The 25,293-nt window shown below is 36.8% G+C and overlaps 1 protein-coding gene across 2 annotated transcripts in view; it reads right to left on the reverse strand.

Annotated features, from left to right (window-relative positions):
• ALG13 (ALG13 UDP-N-acetylglucosaminyltransferase subunit) overlaps nt 1-25,293 on the reverse strand; it is a gene marked incomplete at both ends in the record, with an annotated part of 80,724 nt that overhangs the window by 45,967 nt on the left and 9,464 nt on the right. For both annotated transcript variants that reach the window (XM_080719402.1, XM_080719401.1), the window contains 2 exons: nt 2,460-2,543; nt 3,235-3,589. In XM_080719402.1, coding sequence (XP_080575528.1) covers nt 2,460-2,543; nt 3,235-3,589 — 439 coding nt within the window. The remainder of the gene's footprint in view (nt 1-2,459; nt 2,544-3,234; nt 3,590-25,293) is intronic.

The raw sequence follows: 25,293 nt of genomic DNA on the forward strand, positions 1-25,293 counted from the left end.
AAAACGAAAACTTCAAACTTAAAATGGTGAATCTTACTGTATTTATATACCACAAAATAGAAAATAGAAAATATACCACAATAAGAATGGAATGGAATTAAATTAAATTCTCAGAAAATAGGTTTCTAGCTGGGCGTGGTGGCGCACGCTTGAAATCCCCGCGCTTGGGAGGCTGAGACAGGAGGATCACATGGGTTCAAAGCCAGCCTCAGCTACTTAGTGAGGCTTTCAGCAACTTAGTGAGACCCTGTTTTCAAATAAAATATTAAAAAAAGGTCTGGGAGTATAGCCCAGAGATAGAAAGCCTCTGGGTTCCACCCCCAGTACCACAAAAAAAAAAAGAAAATAGATTTCTAGTTCCATATTTATATATTACTAAAGTAAAAAAAATTAATTGAAATTTTCCTTTTTTTTTTTGCAGTACTGGGGATGGAACCTAGGAACATTCTACCTCTGAACTTTGTAATCCCAAATGGTGGAATTACAAGCATGTGCCACCATGCCTGGCTTCCCTACATTTTTAATGTTCTGAAATGACATATATAAACCTCACTTTAAATAGTACAGTCAAATAAATTTTGACTTCTTTATGTACCATATTAAATCATCACAACTGGTTTAATGAATTCATCTACCAGGTCCAAGATTACTATGTACACATATAACTGATATACAACCATTGTCACTTCTTTTGTCACTATAGGTTAGTTTTATTTTTATAAAGCTCTATAAAGAAATGATATAGTACACATTTTTCCATGGGGGAAAAGATGTGGCTTCTATCACTCAGTATAATTAGAGTTGCACCCACCTAGTTATGTGTATGTGTGTGTGTTTATGCGTGCATGTGTGCTTCTCGAGGCTGAACACAGGAGGTGTTCTACATCTGAGCTACATCCTCAGCTCTATTTTTACGTCAATACAGGATTTCCCTAAAACACACTGGTCTCGAACCTGAAATCCTCCTGTCTTAATCTCAAGATTACAAGCATGTACCATTGTACCTAGCTCACCAACGTAGTTTTAAATTTTTACACACATCATTTTTTAGTCAGAATATGGTCCAAAAACCAACAGCAAGTATCACTTGAGGTTTAATAAAAATGAAGATATCCTGGGCCTTAGCTCATACATACAGAATTAGAATCTGTAGTTTAACAAGAGCCCCAGGTGATGTATATAAACAAAAAATATGTGAGTTGCATTACTTTAAACCATGGCCTTGCATTTGAATATCACATTTAATCCTTTCCCATGTGTGAAGATGTCTATAATCAACTTCAAGGTAATAGCTCTAAAGTCAAGAAGCCTTCACAGTATTTTAAAATTCACTAAAACTTGTTGAGAAAATTAAGAGTAAAACTCGAACAGCAGGCAGGAAACTACCATAATATACAATTCGAAGAAAATTAGTAAAAATTGAAAGGTAACACAAAAGAGCACACTTTAAATCAGACCTTGATTTAAACATGTTTTCTGTACCAAAATTCAAATACTAGAATGTGTCAAAGATGTCCTCTCAAAGTTGTTTTAAAGTTAATACTCAGTGGCAGCGCTCCAATTTCCCACATTTGTCAAGTGAAAAAAGCAAGATGTTAGGAATAATTAATTTCCTTACAATTAAATTTTAAAGGCTCGCCAGGTGTGGTGGTGCACACTTGTAATCCCTGCACTTGGGAGGCGGAAACAGGAGGATCGCACTGGTTCCGAGCCCACTTCACTGGCTTAAGAGACCCTGTTTCCAAATAAAAAAATATAAAATAGGTCTAGGAGTGTAGCCTGGAGGTAAAAGGGCTTCCAGGAACCCCAGTACCACCAAAAAAAAAAAAAAAAATTTAAAGGCTCTTTAAATTGACAGGCTGAAGACTACTGTGCACAGATTAAAATATACATTTTAAAATATCAACAAAGCAAATCCTTTCATTAATCATTGATAGTTTAAAAACTGGTATGAATAAGACAAAATGGCAGTCAAACTGTAACCTTTTAGAATTTGAGGATTTTGGGGGGCTGGGGGAAGGAATCCATGGGAAAGAGTTAATTTGTTTGTGGTACTGGGGATAGAACCCAGGGGCATTCTACTTCCAAGCTACACCCCAGCCCTATTTTTTATTCTTTATTTTGAAACAGGATCTCGCTAAGTTGCAAAGGTTCTCACTACGTAGCTGAGGCTGGCCACAAACTGCAACCCTCTTATCTCAGCCTCCTGAATGCTGGGATCACATGGGTGCACCACCACACCCGGCTTTTTAAAATTTTTAATCATACTACAAAACAACCTAATTATGGGAGGACATCCAGAAGTATGTTAGCTTCTGGGAAGCCAGCTGGTTATTAAATACTTGCTATTGAATGAAGAGACTGCATGATACAACTTTTTAATGAACATGCTCAAAATCATTTCTCCACCTGCTACATACTTTACCAAAACCTTTTCCCAGGGTCTGTATCCTACTTACAGACTCAAAAGTTTGTTGATTTTCCTTCATATATGAAACACAAGCCTTCCTCACTTGCAAATGATGGACCTGGCTGCAAAACAACTAAAAAAGAAGACAAAGACCAGTTCACTGTCAAAAGTCATTTGAAACAGACACCTCTAAATTAAGACTATGACTGGACACAAGTCTTCCTATTCATACAGAACATATGTAGGAAACAGAAATTAAATTCTCATGTTACTAAAACATATTTTAATCCTTAGTGAAATTGGGGGAAGTAAATGTCATGCCCCCTTCCCTTTTCTCAAGTGCATAGGATATAAATTTTTCTCTGGCATAAAACCTAAAAAGATCAAGATACATTTCCAAGTTTTCTGTCTTTTGTGGCACTGGGGAATGAAGCCATGGGCTTTCTTTTTATCTTGAAGCAGGATCTCACTACAGTACTGCTGCAGTTCTCCTGTCTCAACCTCCCAAATACTAGGATTACAGGTATGCACCATCGCACCTGGCTTCAAGTTCTCTAAAACCCCACAATCTTTCTTATTCCTACATTACCAGCTGGTACTTAAAAATGGAAGAACAAAAGTAGAGTAATATATTTTGGACTATTCAGCAAATTTGCACTGTCTGCACTAATAAGCAGAATGCCTACTTCCACTCTGGAATGTTTTCACTAAGAAGCAGGAAAGATAAATGTTTTCATTTTGGTAGGTCTAGCTACAGGACCTTACTAAATCTTAAAAGCTTTACTCTGAAATTTCAGTATAGGTAAAACATATTTTCCTTTTACCTGCTCCGAAATAGCCCGAAAGAGGCAAGAGGCATCCTTGGCAGTCAGCTTTCGAAACAGCCCTAAGCTGCCTAAATATTCATCCATTGATGCCTCATTCAAAGACTTCTGGCCGCAGTACTTTTTCCATCCTTTATGCATTGTGCACAGGGTGGTAGGGGAAGAGAAGCGTGGAAAGGAGAAAGCAGGTTGCAGGGAGGAACGGGTAGCAGTGACAAGGGTTTGCTTATGGAGGTATCCGAAAAGCAGTTCAAAGTCTAGGCATGAGAAGGCAGATGGAGTTCCCACTGCAGATTCGTGGCACTTCCCAGGAGCAGAAGCAATGAGGAGGGCTTGTCCAGGAATATTCGGGACCCTGTGAAAAGAAGAGAAAAAGGCAATGCTTCTCAGAAGAAGAAATTCTAAGGAGGAGACATGGGAGAATGAAGGCACACTGAGAGCAAAGATGTGATTAACCAAATCAGCGCAAGGTTGAGGAAAGTATGCGTATGCAGCTGAGCTGTGGGACCAGAAGGAAACGAACTTCGCAGCTTAATTCAGAGCAAATGCTGCACGAGGCAGCCAAGGGGACTACAATAAGACTCTGGTGTGTAGAATGCAGCCTAGTCCACATTCCTTCACTGATGCTTGATTTTTCAACTACAGTCTTTGACAAAATTCCCAGCTACCTCCAAACTTTCAGAGAAACGAGGAAATAAACACTTAAGCTGAACTATTAGGCTTTTGCATAAAGAATATCTTTTTAAAAACAAAGAAAGGCAGGAGCCTTACTCATCCAGAGACAGAGGTCAGAGATGAAGCAATGTATAGTGCCAACAAAATTATCTGAATATTTCAGGAATAGGGTGAAGTAATCTCACTTAATTTTGGATAAAAATAACACTCAGCTTGGATCACAAAAATTAAATATATTAGCTATGCTAGAAAATCCTAATTTCTGATAAATGTCTCAAAATTACTGTATAACAATTGAAAAGAAAAATGCAGTGTAATGCAGTGTTTCTTAAAAATAGAAAGTTTAAACTAAGAAGCATGAGACCATCTTTGCCACAAATGTTCTAATATCATACATATAAAATTCTGTGGCACACGAGAAGTTTTGGACATAGAGGAGTGTTTCAATGTATTATTAGAGTACTTTTCCAGAAAGACTTCTCTGGATTCTGTGTAAAGGGATGTAAGATTTTAAGGGTTAAAAAATAATGTAAATAGGTCAAGGGCTAGGAATGTAGCTCAGAAGTAGAGTGGTTGCCTAACATGGGCAAGGCTCTGGATTAGATCACTAGCACTGCATAATAAACAAACAGGTCAAAAGCTGGCTTTGGAAAAGTTGCAACATCAAGCTACTTTTCAAAAAAAATTTTTGAATAGTGATCATGACCGTCCCCTATAGGAAAAACATCAATAATCACTTGTACTTTATGAATAAAATAAAAAATTAGCATGGTAGGAAAAGGAATAAAATCTTAAGACTTCTCTTAGCATACCAATTTGAAATTATCTTGTTTTTTTTTTTTTTGCAGTAATGGAGATGGAACCTAGGGGCATTCTACCTCCAAGACACACCCTCAGCCCTTTTCTTTTTTTGCAGGTCTGGGGATGGAACCCAGGGGCATTTGACTTCTGAGCTATACCCCCTTCCCTATTTTGTATTCTTTATTTTGAAACAGGGTCTCATTAAGTTGTGGAGGGCATCCCCCGAACAGCAATCTTCCAGTCTCAGCCTCCTGAATGCTGGGATTACAAGTGTGTGCCACCACGCCCAGCTTCGCATCCCTATTTCTTATTCCATATTTTGAAACAGGGTCTCACTGAGTTGTAAAGGGCCTCCCTAAGTAGCCGAGTGTGTCTGCAAACCTCGATCCTCCTGTCTCAGCCTCCCAATTGCTAGTATTACAGGCATGCACCACGACGCCCAGCAAAATTATCTTAACTCATTTCTTTGACACCTTAATACAAGGGAAATGATGCCTTTTGCAGAAGTTCTCAGACACATAGTTTAGGAAGCAATCACCACCTTTAGACCACTAATTCACTGAGAAAAATTATAATTAGTTAATTCATTTTCGCAAATTTTACAAGAAACACAAATACTTCATATTTATTGTTTTTGAACTAAAATGAGATTTATAAAATATCAACTAATACAATTCAAATACTTCATTTTCAGAAAGGGACTGAAGGAAAAATCGAGAAAGAGAAAAAGAAATGAGGAGAAAAATGAAAAAAAAAAAGACCAGAAAAATGAGGAATAGAGGAAGACAAAACCAGAAATTATTTGCATATCAAGTAGCTAACAAAAATAACTGTTCTGGAAATATGTAAAGAACTGTCAAAAGTCAACAATGAGAAAACAATCCAATTTTTAAATGAGCAAAATCAAAATACATGTTTAATTTATAAAGATATATGTAGGAATGGCTATGAAACAAGTAAAAAGTTGTTCAACATCATGAACCATTGGTGTCTGAAGTCAGGAGATGGACAGAAGTTCTAAACCAAGCTCAGTGGCAAATGCCTGTAATCCCAATACTTGGGAGGCTGAGACAGGAAGATCACAGGCCAATATATGGTAACTCAGTGAGCCCCTGTCTCAAAAAAAAAAAAAAAATAAGAGCTAGAATATAATTCAGAGGTAGAATGCCCCTGGGTTTAATCCTCAGTGTCAAAAATAATAAAAATAAAATAGGCTTGGGGTCTATATTGCAGAGACATAACTTCACTGGGCTCAATCCCTAGTTAAAAAAAGGCTATATCAAACTATCAGACTAAAAGAAAGTATTTTCAGAGAGGAACGATTAAAAAACTTTAACATCCCCTTTTTGTGGTACTGAGGACTGAACCCAGAGGCCTTCTATCACTGAGCTACAATAACCAGCCTCCCCTCCCCCTTTATAGTACTGGGGATTGATCCCAGGGCATTTCAACCTCTGAGCTACACTCCCAGCTCTATTTTACTTTGAGGCAGTGTCTCCCTAAATTGCTGACATTGGCCCAAACTTGATCACAACTCCTGGGATCACTGTCATGCAACAATGGGCAAGACTCTTTACCACCCCTTCTTAGCAAGCTACTAGATGATATTTGAAACTAAAATTTAAAAGTAAAGCAAACCAATGTCAACATGATCCATATTATAATGTAAGACTAGTGCAACAATAAAAAAAATCAGAGACTTGGTTTGAACTCTTAAAAAATAAAAGTAAAGCAAAAAGGTGAATATATAATCTTGGTAAAAGAAAATTCAATACAACAAAGAACAAAGAGAATTTCTATATTAAAGAGAATTTCTATATTAAAGAATAAGGGGAAATCCCAGGGACATAGACATTCAGCAGGAGTAGAAAAAGAATAAACAGCTAAAATAAAAGGAGAACAGAGAACTCCAATGTGGTCATCTCAAAATGAATAAGGATATAGTTCAGCAGTAGAGCACTCACCCAGCACATATTAATTCCTGGGTTCAATCCCCAAATTGCAAATAATTTAGTAAGAGTTATAGATAACCAAAACGTTTGAATATACTGAAGGGAGATGTAAAATTCTGTTAGATAATATGAAAAATTTTTAATCAAAATCTGAGCAAATGAAAACAGAAAAAAATAGGTAAAATAAAATTTTGCAAGTGGAAATGAAATCAATGAACACTTACTATATGGCTCACATGTAAGCAATGTTGCTCTTAAGTAATCATCATGTCAACACTGAAAATGCATCTCAATGGAACTAATAAAACTAGATTAGGAAGATAGGATGGAAATGAGGTAGAGAGGGAAGTGAAAACGTCTCTTCTTTGGAACAATTCCATACTTTCAACAATGAACAGACCACTCAGAACATCAATAAACAAACACTAAACTTGACTTACACTGTACACCAAATGAATCTAATAGACATACAGAATATTCAATCCAACAGCAAAACAATACACATTCTTTTCAAGTACATGCAGAACCTTCTCCAGAATAGACTGTATTTTAGACCACAAAACAGGTCTTCAGATGCCATTGACATCAAACTAATGACAAAAACAGGAGAAAATTTGGAAAATAATTGAAAACCTAGAAATTAAGCATGCCCTTGAACAACCAGAGTATCACAGAAGAAATCAAAGGGAAAATAAAATAATAACTTGAGACAAACAAAAACAGAAAATACTAAAACTTATGAGAATCACCAAAAGTAGTCTTAGGAGAGAAAGTCATAGCAATAAATGCCTATACGAAAAAAGAAGGCTGGGCATGGTAGCACATTATTTGTAATCCCAGCTACTTGGGAGGATGAGGCAGGAAAATGTTAATGACCTGGCCAACCTGGGCAATGCAGCAAGATCCTATCTCAAAAATAAAATAAAAAGGGTGGGGATATACTCAGTGATAAAAGAACTTGCCTCCCATATGTAATACCCTGTGTTCAATCCCCAGTACTCCCCCCCAAAAAAGGAAGAAAAATCGCAAATAAACAATCTAAAGCACTAAACCTCAAGCAACTAGAAAGAGTCCAAAAACTAGTAGAGAAAATAAGGATGTGCAGAAAAATAGGAGGGACTAAAAAAAAAATCAGTGAAACTCTTTAAAAGATAAAACAAATTAGAAAAACCCCTAATGAATTAGGAAAATAAAAGAGAAGACTAAGTGAAATAATAGCAGAAATGAAAGAAGGGATATTAAACTAATACTACAGAAATATGGATGATTATAAGAAAGTACTATGAAAACTAAAAAGAAAAGAAATAGAATATGTAAACAGACCAATGATGGGTAAGGGAATTGACTCTCGGTAATAAATTTTCCCATTAAAGAAAAGCCCAAGTCAAGTGTGGTGGTGCATGCTTGTAATCCCAGGATTCGGGAGGCAGAAACTAGAGGATCATGGTTCGCAGACAGCCTCAGCTAATTAGCAAGGCCCTTTGCAACTTAGTGAGACCCTGTCTCAAAAATAAAAAGACTAAAAAATAGGGCTGGGGCTGTAGCTTGGAGGTACAATGCCCCTGGCTTCCATCTCCAGTACTGAAAAAAAAAAAAAAAAAACAAGGCCAAGATGTGATGGAAGGCTTCATTGCCGAATTCTAGCAAGTATTAAAGAGCAAAGCAAATACCAATAATTTTCAAACTCTTCAAAAAAACTAAAGAGGAAGGAATATTTACTAACTCTTTTTAAAAGTCCAGCATTACCTTGACACTAAAGTCAAATAAAGAGACACACACACACACACACACACACACACACACCCTCTAAAGGCCAATATCACAGATCAACACAAACCCATCCTCAAAAAATCATTGCAAACTAAATTCAATGAAAGAATTTAATGAATCATTCACTGTGGGACATGATGGCACACTCTTGTAATCCCAGTATTTGGGAAGCTGAGACGGGAGGATCTGGGTTCATGGGCAGCCTCAGCTACTTAGTGAGGTCCTCTTCAACTTAGTGAGACTCTGTTTCAAAATAAAGAATAAAAAATTAGGCTGGGGGTATAGCTCAGGGAAAGAATATCCCTGGGGTTACACACCCATTACCACACACACAAAAAAATAATCGTGTTAGATTCATGGGATGTAAGGATGGTTCAGCATCATTAAATGATACACCACATTAACAAAATGAAGACTAAAAAGCAAGCCAGGTGTGGTGGTGCACATCTGTAATTGCAGTACTTGGGAAGTTGCACAAGAGGATTGCAGGTTAGAGGACAACCTCAGCAACTTAAGCCCTATGCAACTTAGTGAGACCCTGTTTCAAAAATAAAAAATAAAATAGGGCTGAGGTATAACTCAGAGGTAGAATGTCCCTGGGCTCTATCCCAAGTACTACAAACAATAAAAATAAAGAGCAAAAATCATATTCTCTCAAAAGATACCAAAATAAGCATCTTCAAGATAAAATCTCCTCACAAGTATAAAGATAAATTGTTTCTATTTACTGATAACATGAGAACTGATAGCAAAGTTGCAGGATACAAAATCAACACAGAAAAAACGTATCCACAAAGGGAATCAAGAAAATAAACCTACTTAGAGTAGCAACAGGTTATGTGTAGACTTTTCTTATTGTACTCCTGGGGATTGAACCCAGGGCCTCAAAAATTCCAGGCAAGCATTCAACCACTGAGCTATACGCCAAGTTTGACCCAAGTTCTCTTGGCTTATATTTAACTAATGAAGTTAAAGTCAAAAATCTCTGTTCTGAAAACACAAAACACCAATGAAGAAAACATAAATGGAAAGAAATCCCCTGTACATGGACTGGAAAAATATTGTGAAAATGTCGATACTACCCAAAATGATCTACAAACTCAATGCAATCCCTATCAAAATTTCAATGACAATTTTTATAGAAGTACAAAAAACAGGCCAGGCATGGCGGTGCACACTTTTAATCCCCGCGCTTGGGAGGCGGAAAGAGGAGGATCACGCAGGTTTGAAGCTAGCCGCGCTGGCTTAAGAGACCCTGTTTCCAAATAAAAATATAAAAAAATAGGTCTGGGAGTGTAGCCCAGAAGTAGAAGGGTTTCCAGGAACTCCAGTACCACCAAAAAAAAAAAAGTACAAAATACAGTACTTAGATATTTACTGACAAGCCAGGCATGGTGCCACACACTTGTAATTCTAGTACTTGGGAGGCTGAGACAGGAGGATCGCACGTTCATGGCTAGTCTCAGCTACCTAATGAGGCCCTCTGCAACTTAGTGAGATCTGTTTCAAAACAAAATAAAGAATAAAAAAATGGGGCTGGGGAAGTAGGTCTGTAGTAGAATGCCCCTTGGTTCAATCCCTAGTACCACACACAAAAAATATCTATAGAATAAAAGATGCTGAATAATCAAACCAATCTTGAGCAAAAATCAATACAATAACAACAAAACACACCTGACAGCATCTCAGCATGTGATTTCAAAACATATTATAAAGTGACTGTAATCAAAACAATATACTAGTGGCATGAAAACAAATACGCTAACCAATAGAAGAGGGTAGAAAGTCCAGAAGTGAATCCATGCATTCATAATGAATTTATTTTGACAAACGTGCCAAGAATACACAAAGAGAAGGATGGCCTTTTCAATAAATGGTACTGAAATCAGATTTTATCTCATACTATTTACAAAAATCATTTCCAGATGGATTAAAGAATTAAATACAAAACCTAAAACAAACAAAAAAAAACCCCAGAAGAAACAAAATACAACTGAAACAGGAGAAAAGCTCCATAACAACGATCTGGGCAACATTTTTTATGATCCCAAAATTGTAGGCAACAAAAGAGACAGACAAAATCGATGACATCAAACCGAAAAAGCTGCAAAGCACAAGAAACAATATAACGAAGAGACAACCCATAGGAGAAAGTATCTTAAGCAATACACTGATTATGGGTTAATATCCATAATATATAATAAAAAACTGACAAACACAAAACAACCCTAATTTTCTTTATGATACTAGGGATTGAACTCAGGTGCTCTACCACTGAGCTATATCCTCAACCATATCTTACTTATTTTTGTGGTACTAGAGACTGAACCTGGGGCATTCTATCTCTGAACTATGCCAACCCTATTTTACTTTATTTTGAAACAGAGTATCACAAGGTTGATGAGAATTTCACTACTTGCTGAGGCTATCCTCAAACCCATTATCCTCCTGTCTCACCCTCTCAAATATGCAAACTCGCACCACCATGCCTGGCTCCTAATTTATTTCTGATTTTGAAATAAGGTCTTGCTAAGTTGCTGAGGCTGGACTTAAATCTGTGATCCTCCTGTCTCAGTGCCCCAAGTACTATAATTACAGATGTGTGCCACCATGCTTGGCTCAATAACCCTACCAATGACCAGAACGGCATTTCCCCAAAGCCATACAAATGGCAAACTGGTACATGAAAAAATGCTATGCTTCGCTAATCCATCAGATAAGAGGTAAATGAAAATGAGTGATATCACTTCATACCAGTTAAAATGGCTTTTATAAGATGAACAATAAAAATACTAGCAGGGATGCAGGGAAAGAGAACTCTTGTACACTGTGGTTAAGAATGAAAGTTAATACAAACACTATAGAAAACAGTATGAAGGTTCCTCATAAAACTACAAATAAAACTACCATATGATTCAGTAATACCATTTCTGGGTATATACCCAAAGGAAATAAAACCAATGTTGAAAGGTTATCTGCACTATGTTCACTGAAGCATTGTTCACAGTAGCCAAGGTATGTAATCAACCTAAATGTCCATCAATAGATAAATAGAGGACATGTGCTGCATATATAGACTGGAAAACCATTCAGCATTTAAAAAGAAGGAAATTTTCTCTTATTACTGACAATGTGGATGAACTTGAATATTATGCCATGGACATAAGCCAGATACAGAAAGACCAATACTGCAAAATTAAGAGATGGAATCTAACAAAGTTGAACTTACAGAATTAGAGTACAACAATGGTTACTAGAAGCTGAGGGAGTAGTAGTAGGGTGGAGAATGGGGAGATGATTAAAGGGTACAGTTTCAAAGAGAGAAGAGGCATATTTTAAGATCTATTGCTCACCAGTTATAGCCAATGAAAGTATATTGCTTTTTTCAAAATAACTAAAATTCAAAGACCTCACTAAAAATCAGGTAAGATAGGGCTGGGACTGTAGCAAAGTGGTATAGCTTTTACTTAGCATGCCTGAGGCCCTGGATTCAATCCCCACTATTTCAAAACAGAAGTATGATAGGTAGTAGATTTGGCAACGTGATTTATCATTGTATATATATATACTGAAACATCACACTTTACCTTATGAAAGTATAAAAATATGATTTGTCAATTAAAATATTAATGTTTTAAAAGTTCCTTTTTCATGTGGGAAGTCGATAGATGATATTCAACTTAAAAAAACAATTTAAACACACTATTGACAAAACATAGATGCTAGATTTCATCTATCATGTGCTAGAAAGCAAATTTAAGATATTTAATATTGTTCTTTGAATTATTATTGCACTTGAATTCCCAATTCTTAAACCTCTAGAACAGTGGTTCTTGAGTGGAAGGCTTGTTAAAATAGATTGTTCTTGCCAAGAGATTCTGATTCACCAGATCTGTAATGGAACAAAAATTTGTAACAAGTTCCAGGGGTGCTGCTCATGTTGGCCCAGGAAACACAGTTAGAGAACCACTGCTCTAGAATGCATTCTACAAGTTATTAGTAAGTGTTCCTAAAGGTAGAATTTCAAAGACAAAATTTCAATAAACACTGCATACCATGATCCTGTATTTCAGATGTATAATGCCCAGTAATACCAGTAATATTAAAGGCTTTTAAGGAATGCTTAGAGCAGCTGATCTAGCCTTTCCCAGTTTTGCCTCCATAGATCACCTATTACTGTCTCAATGTTTTAGAAATGTTGCTTTAAAATTTTTTTCCTAACCAGGCATGGTGGTTCACGCTTGTAATCCCAGCATTCGGAAGGCTGAAACAGGAGGATCTTGGTTCACAGACAGGCTCAGCTACTTAGTGAGGCCCTTTGTAACTCAGTGAATCAGTTTCAAAATAAAGAATAAGGCTAGGCGTGGTGGCACACCCTTGTAATCCCATCGCTTGGGAGGCTGAGACAGGAAAATCACAGAGGTTCAAAGCCAACCTCAGCTACTTAGTGAGGCTCTCAGCAACTTCGTGAGACCGTTTCCAAATAAAACAGGTCTGGAAATATAGACTGAAGGTAGAAAAGCCCCTGGGTTCCACACTTAGGTACCACAAAAAAAAGTTCCTAGCCAGGGGTGTGGCGCACACTTGTAATCCCAGCATTTGGGAGGCTGAGACAGGAGGATCTCAGTTCACAGAGAGCCTCGACTACTTAGTGAGGCCCTTTGCAACTCAAGTGAGACCCTATTTCAAAATAAAGAATAAAAAATACGGCTGGGGGTGTAGCTTGGAGGTAGAATAACCCTGGGTTCCATCCCTAGTACCTCCAAAAAACGAATTCCTGCAATTGTTGGAATAATTACTTAAGATACAAGTTCAGCATTTAGCACTTAAATGCCAACTAAGTAATAATTGTTGTGAGATGATAAGTAGCAATATAACTCACTAAAATATTCTTTGGTAAAAACAAAGGGGCTGGGCACAATAGCCCACATCTATAATCCCCCAGTACTTTGGAGACTGAGACAGGAGGATAACAGGTTATACTGATGAAGGCAGTGGAAAAAAATGTCTTGTTAATGTAGACACCATTTAAAAAGCTTATACTGACAGTTACACCTACAATTTTCATCATTAAGAACACTATAGAGAATAAGGAAGGGAATTAAAAGATTCTGTGCATTAGCCAGGCAAGATGGCACATACTTGCCCATGTGTAATTTTAGTAGTCCAGAGGCTGAAATACAATTAACATTACTTGACATATCATGAAATTGAGGTGCTTTCATTACTACTTTTTTTTCTTTGCAGGTCTGGGAATGGAACCCAAGGGCATTTGACCTCCAAGCTACACACCCTGCCCTGTTTTTTATTCTTTATTTTGAAAAAGGGGACGCAGGGCGTGGTGGCGCATGCTTGTAATCCCAGCATTTGGGAGGCTGAGACCGGAGATTGCAGTTTGCAGACAGCCTCAGCTACTTAGTGAGGCCCTCTGCAACTTAGTGAGACCCTGTTTCAAAATAAAGAATAAAAAATAGGGCAGGGGTTATAGCTTGGAGGTCAAATGCCTCTGGGTTCCATCTCCAAACCCACAAAAAAAATTTTTAAAAAAGGGTCTCACTAAGTTGTGGAGGGCCTCACTAAGTAGCTGAGGCTATCTGCGAACCATGATCCTCCATTCTCGACCTCCCAAATGTTGGAATTACAAGCATGAGCCACCACACTGGCTTTACTACTTTTTATATTAAAATTTAGCTATAAAAATATTTTGTGTCTTCCGGGAAGATGGCGACCGAGAAAAGCGGGGCTTAAGAGCCCCGCTAACAACAAACCTCCATTACCACAAAATCAGCGCTTTTCATAGCCAGAAAACACCATCACCAGTGAAACAAAAAATCACCAGGCTCCAGAGAGAAAGCGGACTGAGAACAGAGCCACAGAGGAGATAACCGGCCTATCGCCCGAGGACGCAGCAGACGTGGCGGCAGCAGCGCCATACTGCCAGCGAATTCACGGGACGGCTACAGCAAGCCTAGGTGAGCCACTGCGGAACAGCCAGGCGGGATTTCTCCGCGCAGAGAGCATCTAAAGTTCCCAGTGGCCGAGCTCAGCACACGCTGCAGGGATTCAGAGTGGAAACCAAAACCAAGAAGAAAAACACCAGCCCCACAGCCGAGGGCGTACCAGCGGCGCCATATTGCCACCGGCGGCAGCAGCAGAGAATTCAACGAGTTCAGTACAGCTACATCTGCGTACTCAAGAACAGTGAGTCAAATCCCAGTACTGTACTCCCTGGGACTTGACCCAGTGGGGGAGGGGCGGTGGCAGAGATATCACACCATAGGAGAACGTGCAACCTGGCACCCCCCACAGTCTATAGCAGCCTCTATCGACTCTCTGGGTCGGAGACTCTGTGATACAACCCAGTAAAGGTGTAGTGGGGTCTGAGATACTACTGACTCGAGATCCAGAGCACCTTAAGTGAAGTCATAGTGACCCAAGGGAAGAACCCAGAGAAGGCACAAACTTCCTAAATCATGGGAAAGAGGAATAATACTGGAGCAATTAATGCCCACAACCCCACAACATCAGAACCCGATAAAACTGAAAATCAGAGATTTCTAGAAGATCAAATCAGGAAAATAACTGTAGAAATAATAGAGGTGCTTCGAAAAGAACTCAGAGAGAGCCAAAAAGAGATAAAGGATGCAATTAATGAAGTAAAGGCCTCAATTCAAAGCACAAACAACCGATTAGAACACATGGAGAACAGAATCTCGCTCTTAGAAGATGAGCAATCCAAAAATGAACGCATAGTTTCTAATCTAGAAAAAAATATCCGACAGCAGGAATCTGATATTGAAGAAATATGGGCCCATTTTAAGAGAGCTAACCTAAGAATAATTGGAATAGAGGAGGGAAAAGAAAGTGAAACCAAAGGGATCAACAATCTCTTCAAGGAAGTAATAGCAGAAAATTTTCCAGACATAGAGCAAGAGGTTGATACACAGGTCCAGGAAACTTATAGAACTCCCTTTAGACAGGATCGGAGAAGAGGATCCCCACGCCACATAATTGTCAAAATGACCAATGTGGAAGCCAAGCAGAGAATCTTAAAGGCAACAGAAGCAAAGGGCCAAGTGACATTCAGAGGCAAACCAATTAGAATCACTCCAGATTTCCCAAACCAAGTCATGAGAGCCAGAAGGGCTTGGAGTAACATATTCCCAATTTTGAAAGAAAACAACTTCCAGCCAAAAATTTCCTACCCAGCAAAACTTTCTATCAAATTAAAAGGAGAAATAAGAAGCTTCCATGACAAACAGAAACTGAAGGAATTTATGTCTTCAAAACCAGCACTAGAGAAAATACTCAAAGAGATTAACTACAAAGAAGAAATAGGTAACACACTCCAGAACTAGAGAAACAAGATTTTCCATCCAACAAACAACTAAGATTGGTTATCTGTGGAGATTCATTATTTATGTTAGTCTTTTACCTATCTCTAAAGGGTATTGTTTGCCTTTATTGTTGTTAATTTTTAGGATTCCTAGTTGGAATATTAATACACCTTCAGATATAGCATTTGGAAATATTTTATCCCATTCTATTAGTAACTGTTAACTCTGTGTACATTGTCTTTGGATATACAATTTTTTTTTTTTAGGGAGTTTGTATACTCCTCTGTTGCCTGTGCCTTTGAAATCATAACCAAGAAATCACTGCCAATTTCAATGTTGTGAGGTTTTATGACCCAGATTTTCTCCTAAAAGTTTATAGTCTTAAGATTTATATTTAGGTCTATTATCTATTTTGAGTTAATATTTGTATATGGGATTAGGTAAGGGTCCAATTTTATTCTTTTCCATGTAATTATTATTTTTTAACAATATTTAGTTAAAAGATTAATATTTCCACCACCAAATGTTTGTGGAAACCTTGTCAAAAATAACTTGACAATATAGGGAAGAATTAAGCTCTAGGCTTTTATTTAACTTCCATGGTTTATATATCTGCCTTTAGAATAGTACTACACTGTTTCAATTATTGTAGCTTTATATGGTTTGAAATCAGAAAATATATATCTCCTAGCTTTGTTCTTTTTCAAGATCGTTTTGGGTACCTAGACTCCATATTCCATATTAGGATAGATTTTTTTCTGAAAAATAAATATATAAATATATGATAGTTTCACCTAAAAAATAGAAAAAAAATATTCTCTGGTAAGAAAGAAAGCAAAAAGAAATATTGAAATGTTATCTTTAAGTCATCAAAAGCTTGGTATCAGACAAATGAAACTGTTATGTGAGATTATCATTTTTAATTTTAGATAAATTGCCATAATACTAGATGTCAACTACTAAGCCAAGCATGGGAGGGAGGGATAGGGAGAGAATGGGGTGGGGATTGGGTGGGGGCTGACTGGGAAAAGTGTGCATGTATGTCTACAAAAGTATGTATCCTACTATGATGTATGAATACAGTGCACCAATAAAAATAAATAAATTAAAAATATATATATATATAAATAAATTAAAAAAAAATATTTTGTGGTTTTAATTTCTAAAACTATTTCTTCCTTCACTGATCAAATATGGTACCTCAAAATGGTTTTACTTCTAAGATTGCATTCCATTTTTCAACCAACTAAATGTGGTATATTTGCCTAAAATTATTTTTTAAAAAAACATGTTATCTGACATACATGGTATAGTCATATACACATATAATGTAGGCTTTTGATTTATTTTAGTTTCTGAGGGACAATATCATGAAAAAATATTATAAACTTGGTTATGACACTTTAAATTATCTTGGCCTCAGTTTTTTATCTATAAAATGAAGGGAATGGGCTACAATAATCTCTAAGTGTTTGCTTGCAAGTCTAAGAAATTACTGTGATTCAATGGTGTATACACAGATTTGCCCTTCCTTCAGGACACCAAATTTTTGAGTAACATTATCCATAAAAAGTAACTTTAGAAGTTTTAGCTTATTCTGGTAAAAAGTTGGGTTGAGTGGCACACAGAAAATGAATAAATCTAGCCGGGTGTTGTCGCGCACGCTTGTAATCCCAGCATTCGGGAGGCTGAGACCTGGAGGATCGCGGTTCGTGGACAGCCTCAGCTACTTAGTGAGGCCCTCTGCAACTCAGTGAGACCCGGTTTCTAAATAAAGAATAAAAAAATAGTGCAGGGGGTGTAGCTCGGAGGTCAAATACCCCTGGCTTCCATCCCCAGACCCGCAAAAAAAAAAAAAAAAAAAAAAAAAAAAAAAAAGAATAAATCTGACCTTTCCATATGAAACAGTCCTAGGGTTTTGAAGATAACTTGTAACATATCCTAATAAAAAAGCAATCAATATTTAAAAACTCAGACCCAAACATGGAGCCAACTGGGGGAAACATTTCTGTAAAGCCTTTTTAAGGTTCTATAGGACTGAAATAGAAATGGTTAACTTTTGGGTTTTTTATTGCTTTGGTACTGAGAATTGAACCCAGAGCATTCTACCTCTGAGCAATACCCTCAGCTCTTTTTTTTGAAACAGGGTCTCACTAGGTTGCTGATGGTCTCAATAAGTTGCTGAGGCTCTCCTCAAACCTGCAATCCTCCTGTCTTAGCCTCCCAATTACTGGGATTACACACATGCTCCAGAACACCTAGCTGAGAATGGTAAGCTTTTTTTTTAACTTATTTCTATAGTGTCGAAGATTGAACCCAGAGGCATTCTGCCACTGAGCTATACTCCCACACCAATTTAATTTTATTTTGAAACAGGATATCACTAGGCTGATGAGTTTTTACTACTTGCTGAGGTTGTCCTTGAACCTGCAATGGATCCTCCCATCTCAGCATCCTAAGTACTGAGATTATAAGCCTGTGTCAACACACCTGGTTGTAAAATTATTACAATTGTTTTTAAACAGCACCGCGGAACTACAGCCTGTCACTTTTCATGGTGGACATTCGATGAGAGTTAGAAAATCAGAATTTGAGGGAAGGGGACACAATGGATCTAAAACACATTAGGGCCTCAAAGCCGTGTTCAACAAAGACTTCCTCATATTTTAGAAAGGAGAAAAGACAAAAATATGAATGGAATTCCCAGCATAGTGATCCCCGTTCAGAAATGCAAACTAGAATAAACATCACAAAAGTAAAACTTCATTTCCTTCGCTTCCCCATTTTCACTGAAAACATTGTAACATTTGGAAAAAATACTTAGCTTTATCACAGTAACACAGAAATATCAAAGATTGTTTTTTGTTTTTAACTTAAGATACTTGCAGTGTTTAATAGGTCTAAAAGATGGGGGAGAGTAGAAGAGAAATAAGGATCAGAACCTTCTTCATTTTGAAACACTGAAAAAGATTAAACTTCTGATTAAACTTCTACATAAGTTTTAATTCTCTCATTATAACCCCAAATAGAGATTGAATATGAATTTAAGAATAGAATCCAATTAAGACCCTGCTTTCCACATCAGTTAGTTCTAAAAAAAAATCTCTAAGTCTGGTCATACGTAAATCAAAACTAATCAAGAAGTATATTATTTCAATGGCATTTCTCACTTTCAAATATTCCACACAATTGGCTTAGGGTATCTTAGCAATCACCTATAAGGAATGTTAATTTTCTTAATTCACAAGCAGGAAAACTGAATCCAGGAAATTACCAACTTAGGACCAGGACTTAGGAATGTTTCTCTCTTAAAATATCAGAAGTGTACTATCCACCCACTTCACACTGACAGTGGAAAAATAATGTGTTATTCTGTTCAAATATGGAAATGAGCAATAAAAAGATGTCCTGTTCCTGTCATCTTTCCAACATTGAACTTGAGAAGCATACCTGAGGAGCCAGGCATGGTGGTGCACACCTCTAATCCCAGTATGTGGAAGTCTAAAACAGGAGGATCACAAGTTGCTTTAGCAACTTTGCAAGACTGTTTCAAAATAAAATATAAAATAGGGATGGGGGTTTAACTTAAGAGTCAAAATATCCCTGGGTTCAATTCCTAGTACCAAACGAAAGCATACTTGTTAGTAAATTAGTAAATACAATGTTGTAGAGCTTCAGAAGTCATATTTACAAAAAAGCCGAATGTAGTATACACCCAGAAAGTTTAGTTTGTTCTACATTACAAAATCTGGAAATTGCTAAACTTTAATGTATTTAATAAGAATTTAATTATAAAGGAGTTTAGGAATTATAATAAGCCAAGACTCTAATGGGCAATGACCATGACATAGTATCTGAAATTTGCCTCAGCCTCAAGATTCTTGAGACTTGTAAATACATGAAGTCATGGAAAAATTATAGATATGTGAAATTTGGGAGCGAAGCAATCGTTTTCAATGTTTTTAATGGGTTTCACAACAAAAGGAACCTTAAGAATGGCTGCCTTACAGAACTGCAGCCACCAAAATAAAATCATGTACAAATCTTTATAAATCAAAGTAATTCTGTCATGGATGTGGTAAAATAATCAATACAATAAAGTTCTAGAAATAAAATGGCAAGATAATGTATAATGGTATAGTAAATCCCTCAAAATATTTTTATGGTCCTGGGGAGTCAATTTAAGGTGTTCTGCCTGTGAGCTACACCCCCAGCCCTATTTTATTATTTTGAAATAGGGCATTGCAAGGTTACTGAGGCTGGCCTTGAACCTATGATCCTCCTATCTCAATCTCCCAAGTACTGGGATTACAGGTGTGAGGCATGTGCCTGCTACCATGTCCAGAGGCCCCTCACAATGTTTTTCAATGATCATGTTGAAAAGCATATATTTCTACATTCCTGTTTAAAACTAGAATTATCTGTCCATCTTTTAAGATGTTCAGCTACCTACAAAATTATATGAATCAAAATAATTATGTAATATAAAGATATGAGAATATTCATGGAGAAAATAATTGAATTATTACATATTATATGATGGTATCCTAAACCTTTTCTCATATAAACTTCTCCTAGAATACATTATGTTTACTGGTCTTTATTTTTAGCACTGTTGTGGTACTGGAGACTGAACTCAAGAACATTCTACCTCTTAGCTACACAAAGGCTATATTCATTTTTGTTAAATGTCTCACTAAGCCGGGCATGGTGGCGCACGTTTGTAATCCCTGCGCTTGGGAGGCAGAGACAGGAGGATCGCGCAGGTTCGAAACCAGCCACGCTGGCTTAAGAGACCCTGCTTCCAAATAAAAATATATTTTAAAAAATAGGTCTGGGAGTGTAGCCCAAAGGAAGAAGGACTTCCAGGAATCCCAGTACCACCAAAAAAATTTAAAAAAAAAATATATATATATAAAAGTCTCACTAAGATGCCACACACTGGCCTCAAACCCTGAAATTCTTGTCCGCCTACCAAGCGCTGGGAGTACAAAAGTTCATAACCTCGAAGATGGAAGGATCACAGGTTCAAGGCCAACCTCAGGAACTTAGTAAGACTGTGTTTCAAGTTCATCACTGGCTGAATTACTTATTTTCATGTATTTGAGTTTTTTAATTTTTTTGGTAACACTGGGAGTTGAACCCAAGGGCATGCTGTGTCTGAGCTACACCTCCAGTCCCCCCCCACCTTTTATTTTGGAAACAGGGTATCGCTAAATTACAGACGACCTTACTTAGTTGATGAGGTTGGCTGCAATTAAGTTTTACCACAAATATTCCCATTCTATGAACTTAAACATATAATTTGATGGCTGTCTGTCTGCCTCTCATACTGGGAATCTGATCCAGGGAAATTCTACCTTCAAGCTACATCTCCCAGCCCATTTTTTGTTTGTTTGTTTATTTTGAAACAGGATCTCATTTTCTAAGGCTGGCCTCAAAATGGTAATTCTCCTGTCTTAGCCTCCCAGTTACTGAGATTACAAACATGTGCCACCAAGCCCAGCTGGTCACCTTTCTTCTCAACAAGATATACTTGATACTTTAAGAGTTAGAATGAAATGTTTGCAAGATGTCTATTTTCTAGAGTCAATATCTAATCCTAATCTAAGTAATCAGAAAAAAGTACTGTTACAGAATGTATTCATTTCCAGAAATCCTAGCTTTTATCAAGCAAAGGATTCAAGAATAACCAAGACAAAGTTTTTCCCCAACTACACTATTAAGAGTTCCACCAGAGGGATCATGTCTTGAATCCACCAAAGGTAATTCTCAAGATGTATTTATATTAAAGGACTATGGTCTTGAAATATTTAGGAAGCTGAGAGTACCTGCTGACCAATTAGATATAAAGGATTTGATATTTAAGTTAAAGCCAGGTGGACTGAATGACTAGGACACCACTAAAAAGATATGAATTTCAGGATGAAAAGGAGAAATATGATTTTAGTGTGAAGCATATCAGGTTTGAAGTGCTTATAAAATTCAAGTGAAAACAAAATTGCAAACCTTTTAGAATCTCTTGTCAGTTTGGAGAAATACATAGGCTCTAGAAATGACAAAATACCAGGACAAAAGTGTACAAAGCAAATAAAGAACCCCAAAACACAAATATTTAAAGAAAAAAAGCCATTAAAAACCCCAGAAACTTGCAATCAGGTAAACCAACTGGGAGAAATTTTGCCACAGAGATTCCATAAATAACAATCTGTGCTTCTGAAATAGTAAAATTTCAAACACATTGTATTTAATACCTATAATTAATCTAAATTTCTTGGGATAGTCATCTAAATTTAAATATTCTATCCTAGCTTTCACAATAAAGGAAATACACATGAAGAAAATTCAGTGTTCAAATTACAATTTCCATACAATCTCTCATCGCTTGGACCTTTAGACGGCTTAACAACTCCTGAGCTCAGTTTGCTCACCTGCAAAATGTGACAATATCAACTATTCCACAGTAACTATAAAGATTAAATGAGTTCATACATATAAAGTGCTCTGAATAGTGCCTAATACATATTTAAGTATTCAAGTGTTAAAAAATGTTATTATTGACCCCTTCTCCTCCATAAAAATATGGTACTATTTTGTATAGAAAATTGATCACCACATGGCTATTCATCTATTTCAAAGCTTCCCCAAAAATAAACTCCAAATAATCCATATGCCCCATCATACCTCAGGGTATATGCACCTTCAGTCATCTATACAAATGTTTACATCATAATCAATGGTACAAGTACCATAATGAAGGACCAAGAAAAATAAAACTACTGCTCATCGCTCCTGACTTTAGTCTTAATATTTTTATATTGTTCTTTTTGTCTACAGAAGATTTACTTTTATTTTTAGTACTGGGGATTAAACCCAGGGGCACCCTACCTCCAGCCCTTTATATTTTTTATTTTGAAGCAAGGTCTTGCTATGTTGCTGAGGCTGGCTTTGAACCTGTAATACTCCTGTCTCAGCTTCCCAAATACTGAGATTACAAGTGTGCACCACCACACTGGGCTAAGATTTAACTTAAAAAGCATACAAAGTAGAGCTCTGAAGTGTCTGAAGTCAAACAGCTGATATCCCTTTCAGATAGTAACTTTTTTTTTTTTTGGTGGTACTGGGGTTCCTGGAAGCCCTTCTACCTCCGGGCTACACTCCCACGGGCTACACTCCCAGACCTAGTTTTTAACTTTATGTGGAAACAGGGTCTCTTAAACCAGCGAGGCTGGCTCCAAACCAGCGCAATCCTCCTGTCTCTGCCTCCCAAGCGCGGGGATTACAAGCGTGCGCCACCACGCCCGGCCTTCAGATAGTAACTTTTAAATCTAAAATCCTATGTCAAATTCAATGGAATCTTTTCAGCTTTCATTCCAATTAGAACCATCATTATCTAAAATCCCTAATTCCCAAGATCATCTCGTAACAACACATCATTTTTCATTTACTCCAACACCATGAGCTCTAAATCATGGTATAAATTTCCCAAAACTAAACTCTTTTGCTTTCTTATCCCTAAAAATTTAAATACCTAGCCAGACGTGGTGGCACACGCTTGTAATCCCTGCACTTGGGAGGCGGAGACAGGAGGATTGCGCAGGTACGAAGCCAGCACCCTGACATAAGAGATCCTGTTTCCAAATTTAAAAAAGTATAAAAATAGGTCTGGGAGTGTAGCCCAGAGGTAGAAGGGTTTCCAGGAAACCCAGTACCACCAAAAAAAATTTAAATACCTATAATAGAAAAATGTTAAATTGCTTGCCACTTATGTACTGATTCTATGAACCTGACCTCATTATGTAGTGAAACCAAATTTAACTTTGAGAAATTTTTCATTCCATTTTTCATACGGAAAAAGATGTAAATTTGGAAATTCACTTGTCTTAAGTTTGTTTCCTCATCTGCACAATTAGTGGTTTATACTATTCAGTTCCAACTCCAAAAATCTGCAGTTGGCTTAACCTCCTAGTTAATTCAACCTGGCACTAATCCTACCAAGGTCATTTTGCTAGATTCCAACAATTCAGGAATAACAGGTTCCTAAGTCCTAGGCAAGGACGTCATATACAAAGGAAAACCCAAATAAGTGTGAAATTACTACTAAAATAAAGCATTTCTGGAAATAAACTTCCCTCAGAAGTAGCAGACCATCAACTATAAAAACAAAAAGCTTACAACATATATTATGGTAATAGTACCAAGAGTACAGGACTGAGTCAAATAGCTGCTCCTACTGGCAAATCTGCTAAAAGCTGTGATTTTAGGTGAATGATCTCTGACCTCCATCCTTATGTGAGAAACCACTAGACTAGATAATTTTTGAGTATTCCTGTCATATCAAAATGATTTTAAAGTATCCCAACTTAAAATCCCACAATATAAAATCCCTCAAAGTGTACGTAGAGATGTTACTACACACAATTGACAACACTGGCATAAGTCGCATCTAGGTTATGCATTATCTCAGAAAGAAAAGTTGAGGCCCATGTTTTTTCCAGTTTTATGCTTCAGGATTTTCCTTTCCTTTTGCAGTACTACAGATTGACCCCAAGGACACTCTACCACTGCTCCCCCCCCACAAGTCCTTTCTATTTTTTTGTTTTGAAACAGGGTCTCAGGAAGTTTCCAAGGCTAGTCTTAAACTTGCAATCCTCTCTCAGCGTCCCAAGTGCTGGAATTACAGGTATATTCCACCATGCCCAGCTACTTTCTCAGCCTCTATGGTTAGGTTTTCATGCCATAAAATAACCACATGACTGAGTGATCAACATAAATTTTATGGCACAATTTTTCTCAATGAGAAAAACATTTTCAAAAGAAGGTCCAGAAAACACTAAGATTTTCTCCTTGGATTTAAATAAGTTCATTCTAAAGCATTAGTATAAATGAATATACAATTATAATCATGAGGCTCTAAATTTTCAACTATGTACAGGTGGATTACTCACTTTTTAGTTATTCTCAGCAAAATTTTAATCCAAGTGGGCTTCCTCCTGCTACCCAGAGTACTTCTTAGCCACCACCTTCTACCATTAGTAAGAATTTATTTTAATAAATTAAGTAAATAAATAAACTAGGTAAAACACAATCAGAAAAACAAATCTACAAAACATTATATAATACATCCCAAATTAGAGGTTAACATTTAACATTTTGGGATATTTTAATGAAAGATAGGTTTGTATAGTGAATTTTCTATTCTCATGGATAAACTATATATAGATTTACTACCAGAGAACTATGGACACTTAAGAATAATTTCTCTTAAAGGTCTTCAAACCGCATAGATTAATCAGAAAGGATTTCCCTGTACACCTATCTTAAATTACATGAATTTTAAAATCATATATTTAGGCCATTATAAATCAGATCATTTACTCATTTATAAACTTAATTTTATAAGCCCATAAATCATCAATTTTTATGTTAGAATAAATGTCACATTAACATTGTGAGAATATCCTTAATTAATAGAAAGTCCTTTTTTAATGATACTAGAGATTGGACCCAGGGGTGTTCTACCT

The sequence above is a fragment of the Muscardinus avellanarius genome, assembly GCF_963383645.1.
Source record: "Muscardinus avellanarius genome assembly, chromosome: X".
Taxonomy (NCBI): Eukaryota; Metazoa; Chordata; class Mammalia; order Rodentia; family Gliridae; genus Muscardinus; species Muscardinus avellanarius.